The following is a 9,330-nucleotide window of genomic DNA, read 5'->3' as shown; positions in this document are numbered from 1 at the left end:
ATGTGTCTACTAACACACTATTACATAATCAATGAGAATTATGTCAATTTATGTTCTATATATAACACATGTAGTATATACATACATGTAATGCTTAAAAATATGTATATGAACAAAAATGTATTATGTATTATATAATATATACAGCATAAGATATAATGTATACTATCTTATATACAGATGCATGTATATAGTTGTTTCATCTATTATAAATAGTAAAATTAATATATTGGCGGGTTTTGGGCTCTGAAGCTCCCTATCGCCCTTTGACTCTTAAGTTCTGCTGCCCGGCAGCGTCACATTTTCTGATTCTCAACTGTTTTCGTTTTAAGCACGAACTAGTGCAAGCGTCTGCCCCTCAGCGCTGTCACGCGCGGTGAACAGGGTGAGGGAGGAACGCACACATCGGCTCTCGTTCGTCTGAGAGCAATTTCTGCCTCTTGAGTTTTATGCACTAGCATTTCTTGCTGTTGTCACCTGAAGATTTACTCAAGGCTCTCCGAAAGCTTTAGGGCATTGTTATGTCAAATACAACGCAAACCGCAGCAACAGGAGATGCGCAGAGGTAACAGTCACAAATCCGAGGGTTGCAACTCAGAAAACACCTCCTCCTCTTGTTACCATGTAGGACTTCCCTCTGCAACATGAGGCGGGTACCACGTCCCCACAACACTGCGCCGCCCGGAAAAAGAACACCATCCATTGCCAGTTAACCATTCCCACCGATAACTTACTAGCTTTTAAAACGAGAAAGACATTTGAAGGACGAAAGTAAATAAAACAGGCCATCTACAAAAAAAAAAAGAATGGACGCATAATTATTTGCACAAAGCATTAGAAAATACTGTGATATTTTATTATTAAAAATGCTGCTGAAAAGTTTATACATATGTGTCCAGCCATATATATCTTCTATCATTACTTAAGGCAAAATCAAAAACAAAATTGCAAAATTATAATCCAAGAAACCATTAAACCCTGCGTGCCTCTGAAGGTGAAGAATAAAAGCCTAGGAAAGTGTTTTTTTTTTGTTTTTTTTTTTTTTTACTTATTTTTTTTCTCCTTTTTCTTTTTTATAGTTAGCAAGTATATTTATTTCTCATAGAACTCTATGAAGACTCTATAACTTCTTTCCATGTAGAAATAGGGTATCACTTAAGGGGTATTCAATTGCTTTTGATCATAATCCTCTGTAAAAGCTAAAGTTATTCACTTAACAAGAACTCTTTTTGTTTCCTTTAGCCAAATGTTACAAGCCTGATACATGACTGTGCATATTGCTAGCAGAAGACAGCTGGAAATACTAAACAAATACCAGAAATCACGTGACGAACATACGGGGCCGACACTGATGCCGAGCATCACTTCCTTTGTGTAGTTTGGTGGAGAGCCTACTTGCCGTAGCCCAGCTGGGGTAATACATAGCTTGCAGAAATGGCCTGATGGTAGCTTTAGAAAATGATGAATCGGGGACAACTATCTTATCCGTGACACCTCTAGCTGCAGGAAAGGGGCGTTTGCTTCCCCAGGTGCAAAGGAGGGGTTATGATTATGTCACATGTGTATATACAGAGAATCACTCTTAAATTTAAACCAAGAAAAAAAACAACAACAGGATTTCTTGTGCGCCTCCCACACACTCCAAGATCTGTCTTTTCCTAGAGGGCATTCTCAAATACTTTGAGACCCATTACTACCCTTTTTAGATCAGGGGTTCCTTTTTCCAAAGGTTGTGCAAAGAGGCGAGAATGTGGGCCTCTCTTTGCAGAGAATACTCGACTTAGCAATGATTTTTCAGACTGAGTTTTTAGAAGAAAACACCATCAAGCCCAGAGACACGACCTTCAAATGTCTCTGGCTCCTACCTCCTGGGGTCGCAACAACTTTGAAAAGACAAAATGTACAGTAACCAAGGTTATTATTTTTTTCCTTCCACTGTGAAACTCTTAAAAATGTTCTTTAAGGAAAAGTAAAAGGATGATGACACAGGGATAAGGTATCAGAGGGACAAATCTTTGCTCCCCAGGTTGGCCAATTTACAAACAGGTGAGTAATTTCCATGTGTCATCTTGACAGTGAAGCCATCCTAACTTCCCGGAAAACCCATGAAAAGCACTTTAAATGTTTGGTCCTTTTTTACTTTTGTGTGTGTGTGTGTGTGTGTGTGTGTGTGTGTGTGTTTCTCTCTGCAATATTCATCAGCTGGGGACTGATACACGAGTCCACAGAAAGTATTATTTTCCGACAAGCATATGGTTTTTCCCATACATGATATAAAGAATAAAAAACCCTGCTCACTGATACATCAGGGACTGACTGCTTCAACAGAAAAAGGAATGACACATGCCCTCCTTCAACCTGATTAGCTAAGCTGAGCAGGTACTTTAGCAGCCAAACCCTCTTGCAGCTGCTGGGGAACACAGAGCCGTATTTACTCGGCAGGGCACGGCCCCACCAAAGGCAAGCTTTCTTTCTTTTTTGGCAGGACCCAGGGGTGGGAAGCAACTCTTCCTAAACATATTCAAGGAACCAGAGCTACAGAACGAGATCTGTATTTTGTTTTTCCTGCTGTCGCTCTGCGTGTGTGCGCCTCTAATTCAACAACCTTTCAATAGGCTCCACGTCGTCGGGTGGGGGGGGGAATCCGTCTTTGTGCCGCGACTTCATAAAGGCAAACACACAAAAAATAAAAGTTTTCTAACACAACGGTCTCCTAAGAACGCTGTCGCATGCGGTTGTGCAACCCAGGAAGGGAAAAGGTCGGTCACATGGACGGTCTGAGTCCTCTGTGTGACACCGCATCCTCCTAGAAATGAAATGCGTCAGAAAACCCCATGTCTTACTTTACCACAAGTAATTAAGAAGAAAATCCTCCTTTGTCCTGGAGGAAACAGAGGTGATATGACTAATGTGTATATATATATATATATTTATATACATACAGACGATGGAAAGCACAATTTTGCTAAAAGCTCTTTCAAACTGAAAACACCAATAAAAGCTTGTTTTTGTTTTTGTTTTTCTCTGTGTGTTTTGTGTGTGTGTGTGTGTTTAAACTCACAGCTATATACATTTTCTTTTTTATTTTTACAAAGTTTCTTAAATATAGTTCAGGCTGGCAAACATCTCTTTGCAGAGAACTATATGTATGTTACTGCATAGTCAGATCTTTTAATAATAAAATTCTACTTTTCCTTCTCTCTGGAGTACAGATTCATATGCTGGGTAAAAGCCCATACACTCTTTCTTCACTTAAGTAGAGCCATCGGATGTATGGCACAGAAAGACTTTTTTTTTTTCAATTGTAATTAAAAAAAAAAAAATTCAGGTGTCCCTGGTTGAATTCCCAAAGCGTTGGCTTCTAATGTTAGGTCCTCGAAATGACAATGTCTTAGTCACACTAAATGTCCGCTGGAGTGGTGAAGATCTTAAAGCAGTATTATAACAGCAATGTATACTTTTTCACATTTCATAGGGTCAGAAGTCGATCCTGTAATACTGGGAAATGCCAATGGGGCAGGTCCACAGGAACACGAGAGCTGCCCTTTTGTTTTTTGTTTTTGTTTTTCTGTCCAAAGTCAGTGGGATGAAACACATTCCTTGTGTGGAGATGTCGTTTCTCTCTTACTTTCTCAGATGTGGCGGAGGGGGGGAGGAGAGGGGAGGGAAGGGAACCGCAAAGCTATACTCTAGTGGTTGAATGTCCGTGGGGTAAATTTGTACTGTTTTGTCCTCCACTGAAGGTATTGAACGTGTGCAAAGGCTGCATCCCCGTGAGTGTGTTTGGAATCATGGTGATGGTGTTTGGTGTCATAAGTGGGATGTCGTCCGGGGACCGGCGCAGCGTGAGGGTGTAGTCTGGAGGGCAGGTAAGTCTCAGCGTGTCGTGAGCCTGCAGGGACTCACACTCATGATCGTGCTCCAGCTGCTTCATCTGCAGGGACATGATCTCTTCGTTCTGGATGTGAGCGATGTCGTTGGTCGTGTTTCTCTGGGGACTGGGGCGCCTGTGGGTCTCGTGGCGCCTCTTGTCCTTCTTGTAGTAGAGCGCCGCAAAGGCCAAGATGTTCAGGAAGAGGAGAGATGCCCCCACAGCGATGGTGACACTCAGTTCGGTGGAGTAGTCCCGTTTGGTTTCGATGAGGACGGTGGTGTCCTCGGGCCCTGTTTTATGAGGGTCCTTGGAGTGTTTGGGACTGTTAGCGGGAGTGATTGCCGGACGTTTGGTCGTGGGCCAGATCTTGGCAGGAGACCGCCGGGTTCCATAGGGGAAGGAGGTCATGTCGGGAGGAGGGACCTTGGTGGTCGTTGAGACGTACTGGAATATCTCATTCAAGTTGTGCAAGTGGGGGACAAGTTCCAGCCAGAAAGCCACTTTGGTAGCTCGGTAGTGATCCCTCACCCTGGGTTTCAGGCCAATGTGCAGATACAGTTGGTCTTTGGGGTTATACTTGGACCAGGCCACTTCCTCAAAGCGGTTGGGTTTTGTATGAATGAACTTAGTATCCTGAGGAACAGGTTGGTTAGGATCACTGGAGACAGAAAGGAGAAAAAAAAAAGAGAAAGAGTTTCACACGCTTCCGCAGGGGACAAGGACATCTCATCATTAAATTAAACAGCAAATTACTATCAGTTTTCATCACACAGGGTTATCAAAGGGCGTCAAATACCCGGGCAGCAACATTCTACTTGAATCCAAACAGGGCTACCGTTTGGTCTTTTCCTTAAAATCTCTTCTTACCTTTATTTTGAACGTTAATTCCTGATGGCGTTAGGACATTTTATAACATTTCCACTATTTTTTTCAATGCATCAAATTGTCTTCAACAATGAGAAAGGGAAAAAGAATGTGGGGAAATTTTCAGTATTTCATGTTAACTACTGTGGAGCCGCACTTCTCAACCAGGGGTGATTCGCTCACTCAGGAACATTTGGCGATATCTGGAGATACTGTTGGTTGTCATAAATGGAGGGTCGTGTGTGAGTGGGTACAAGCCAGGGGCATAGCTAAACATTCCTCAGGGTAAGGGAGAGAGCCTTCTGCAGCCAAGAAGTGTCTGGCGGCAATTGTCAGTAGTAGTGAGGTTGAGAAATCCTGATTTAGTGGCTCTTGTGCAAAAGGGGGCAGGGGTGGTGGTGGCTATCTCTTTCTTGCTCAAGAATGGCTTCTGAGGAAAATGAATATCACAGTTTTAAAAGTAAAGTAAAAACAGACTGTCTAATTGCACAACGTTAATAGAAGTATGCATCCTTTGCTCTCTATATAACTGAACGTCCTTTGAAGTCTGTGTCACACAAAGATCAAACAATATTGCATTAATTCTGTGAAGTTTGGAATGTTAGTGCTTTTAGGTATGGTGAAGTTAACCTGCTTAGGAGACCTGGTACACAATGCAAGAACTTGAAGGTTTCTGTAGATTTTAGTTGAGCTCGGCAATTACAAACCAAACCACTGTCTTCTTATTTACGTAAGTACACGGAGGCCGAAGGAGAATCGTCAACATTGAAGGATACTCTGTAAAATATGGCACTTCAAACATCTTTATAGCCAATTCTTTCAAGATAATGGACAACTCCCCAAAGATATTGTATTCTCATTTTTTTTTCCCTTGGGTTGGTAAAGCAAACTATGAAATGGATTCCATCTTAATGTTTATTTGTTTTGAAAGACGTGCCATCATGCACAGTAAGACACTACCTTGGGGAGAGCAGTGAATGTTCAGACACAATGTGCAGGCCAGAAGAACTGGGGCTGTCCAACGGCAGGTTCTGCTGTGCCACATGCTCTAACATCTACCTTCCAGATAGCAATGTATCGGCTGCATTTATGAAGCTGCCTGCAGCCACTGACTATTTGCTTCCGTAACAGAAAGCTGGGGACCACCCGGTCCTACTTGAACACCTCAAGTCTGCAGATCTCCATGCATCGTGCATGATGCAAACAATATACTTGACCAACAGGTACAAAACTGTTTCCATGCAGCTGTGAAATCTTGAGATAATCTTAAGCTTTTCTCGGCCTGAATGGACTCATCCACAGAATGGATTAGAATGTTGGAACTGGAAGTGATGATGGTTAAATAATTGCTACAAAGTGCCTGGCTCGCAGTAAGCTCAGTAAATGTTATCCCCTTTTGCCGAAATGTAAAGCAGAATGTCTAAAAATTACTCAGAGAGAGAGAACTGTGTAGTGATATACTGTTTGCACCCACAGTATGTACAGTTTATTGTATACTGTATAGCATAGCATATACTGTATATATTGTATATAGTGTATCATCTACACCGCAGTATATATATATATACTATAGATATATGTTGTATAAGATATACTGTATAACAATATACATGGTATACTATACACCATATATAGTATATGTTGTATAAAAGTATACTGTATTCATAGTATATACCACATACTACATACTGTATACTATATACATATATGATTATATATGTGGTATACAAAGAGAAATTTTACCCCTTAACCAAATATACACTAGCTGCCATGCTTTTATTTTAATCATAGGATGAAAAAAATGAGATATAAATGATAGGTCCTAATGTTATGTGATTTCTTATTTATGTGTTCATTTATAAACATGAACATATTTAAAAAGAATCTGCTTTCATTTCTTACTTGAAACATTTTTATGTTCTAGAAAAATGTTGGATTCAATACAGCACCTATGTTTCTTTTGAGTCAAATTCCCGTTAAATTTTTGAAAAATTCCTATTTAATTGGAATCTGCTAGGGAAACGGGTGTCATTGATTTTTATTGTTCTGAAAGCGAGGCCAGATGGGGAGATTCTTACTATTATTCCATTGATCTGATTTCACTGAATTGGGTCTATTAGTTGTGTAGACCTTTCATTTAGAAGAGGTCATCTGGGAAACAGAGTGTTCCGTTCCTGTTGGCTGTTAGGCTGTTTTTGATGGAATTCTGTGTGCATTTGAAAGGTAAAGAAACACATTTATTTAGTTCTCAAAGAATAGAGCAGAGGATTTTGAAAATCCAGATAAGTAAGCTTTTGGCTGATATGATCTATCTATTAAAGTTCTTGGAGATGCACAGTCAGGAGCCTTAAACCACGATAAACTCACAGAGCTTCTGAAAACCCATCGTTTTGCTTTGTCAAACACTCCAAAGACAGTAGGCTCACTCGGCGGAATATTAGGGCCTTGCGTTTTAGGCTCTCCTTCAGGATATGGTCTGTTCCAATTCCCATGAGCAAAATTGAAGACTGCAATGAGTAAAGATGGACAGAAACAGACGTATTTTCCTTTCCTAGTAAAAGCTTCAATGCATATCCCCATGCATGTTCCCCTACACCGAACACATACATTTTCACCTGCTGTGTATCATTTGAGGTCACGCTGGCAGCGGATATAATTAAAAGCATTCCTAAGGTCTTGTAGTTCATTTTCTTCAAGAGAGACAGATAATGTGATTTCTCTAAAAATACCAGTGAACTCTGTAATATGCTCCTGTCAATCATATATACAGTGGTCCCTACACGTAAAACAGTGTAGAAGCTATTTGCTACTAGGGCGTGAAAAGAAATCTAACTCAGGTCACCAAGAAAATGTGCTCAGTGACACACCACCTAAAAAACAGGTGGAGATACTCACTCAGCTTAAAACACTTCTTGGCAATAGAAGTCCCTTTTCCAACCAGTCTTATGCAGCAACTCTCTCTAAGCCATCATCCTAAAAGGCCTCTTTCCTTCTTTTGGAAAAGACTTTGCAAAGGCCAAACATAAATTAATCACAAGATACCAGCAAATCAAAACATGGCGATGGCATCTGAAACACGCACACAGCCACGTCCTGAGAACACAGTCGAAAATGGAAATTTCTGTCGGTTTCCTTGGCCACCACAGTCTTGTCTTTCCATCTCTGCATTCTAACAGCATTTGAGATGTTTGATACTTAACGTGTCATTTCATCACGTAAAACCTTGCTTGTTGTTATAGGTTTATGTTCCCTTTTATTTCACTTCTTCCCACAATGAACTCAGTTAAATTCACCAATTCCTGATCCCATGAGCACCTAACTCTTGGGCCAAGCAGGTTATTTCCCAGGAGATTTTAACAGGGGGGACAGATTTTAATTCTTATAATCCTTGGAATTTAGTTTTAATGTTTCCTTGACATGACTTTTCATTTAGCAACACTCTCCAGGTCAGCCTTATTTTTGCATAATTACATAAAGTGTTGGCCTCCACTGTCCTTTCTCAGTGTCATTTTGATTCAGTCTTTGAACCTGGATGTTGAAATAGCCTCCTGGCTCCAAAGGAATCCTCTGTCCTTCCTCCCTTTCGCCCTCTGTCTGTCTCCTGTTCCTTTCTTGTATAGTTCCCAGTGAACATTCCCACGATAATTTTTTTGTGCTCAAGAAAAAAATGAAAAAAGGTCGGCATATCAGATGTATGTAATTTAAACCTTGACGTAAAGGCAGAAGTGCTAGCTTTGGGACGTCCCTTACCACTGAAGCAGCCCCGGGGTTCATGCAGGGCTGGCGATGCCACCATCCTATTTACTATAAATTCCTAGTTAATAGCCTCCTCTCAAGCCCTTCTTGTCCACTGACAGATACTGACAAATACCTGAATTCCTAGACTCCACCCATCAGCCCAATCCTGGCACACAAAGTTCGCAGGGACTTCTTCTAAGGGTGATCTGAGTCATTACAATGACCTTGCTGAATGATTTAAGAAAGCTCACTGTGTCAACGTCCCTAAGCATCTTTTGCAGCGAGGCTCCCCAGAAAACTGCGCAAACAGAAAGAGCCCCAGATTTCTCAGATGGACGGGCAAGCTCTTCCATCATGTAAACTCTGTTCTACATCAGTGAGATGATGTCTACCTGCAGTTGCAGACTCAGCATAGATGAGAGAGTCTTCCAATCTCAAGTCCTTGGTCCTTGATGGTCTGTTCCAGCTATCTTAGCACCTTTTTGACAGCTAAGAGCATCTTAAACACACAGCACCCACAGCTACATGAATACATGTGATCGGCGATTAATCCCAGGCCACTTTATGTCTCCATGTCTGTACTGTGCAAACAGAGGCATGCACCACAGGCCTCTCACGCAAAGCGATCTTAGGAAATAAGAGCTACGGCATTTGAAAACACTCCATAGCAGCACATTGCACTTTCAGTCCTGGCTCAGTCTTTGATAGGGTGCTGGAGAAAGTACCCAGTGGGTGCGTGCAGTCTGCCACCATCTCATGACATAGTTAATTTTCTTTCTCTCTCTCTCTCTCTCTGTTTTTTTAAACAAGAAACATCCTCCACAGAGCCTTTGACAGGCAAGAAGAGCTAATGA

General features: G+C 41.3%; 1 protein-coding gene across 7 annotated transcripts in view; it reads right to left on the bottom strand.

Moving 5' to 3' along the window:
• Positions 1 to 3,546: 3,546 nt before the first annotated feature.
• Positions 3,547 to 9,330, bottom strand: part of LOC118935962 (neuroligin-4, X-linked) — a 236,585-nt gene continuing 230,801 nt past the window's right edge. For all 7 annotated transcript variants that reach the window (XM_036932663.2, XM_036932662.2, XM_036932664.2 and 4 more), the window contains one exon: positions 3,547 to 4,532. In XM_036932663.2, coding sequence (XP_036788558.2) covers positions 3,683 to 4,532 — 850 coding nt within the window. In that variant the 3' untranslated portion in view covers positions 3,547 to 3,682. The remainder of the gene's footprint in view (positions 4,533 to 9,330) is intronic.

The sequence above is a fragment of the Manis pentadactyla genome, chromosome Y (assembly GCF_030020395.1).
Source record: "Manis pentadactyla isolate mManPen7 chromosome Y, mManPen7.hap1, whole genome shotgun sequence".
Taxonomy (NCBI): domain Eukaryota; kingdom Metazoa; phylum Chordata; class Mammalia; order Pholidota; family Manidae; genus Manis; species Manis pentadactyla.
Note: the sequence above shows the minus strand (reverse complement) of the source record. Positions and strands in the feature narration are given on the sequence as shown.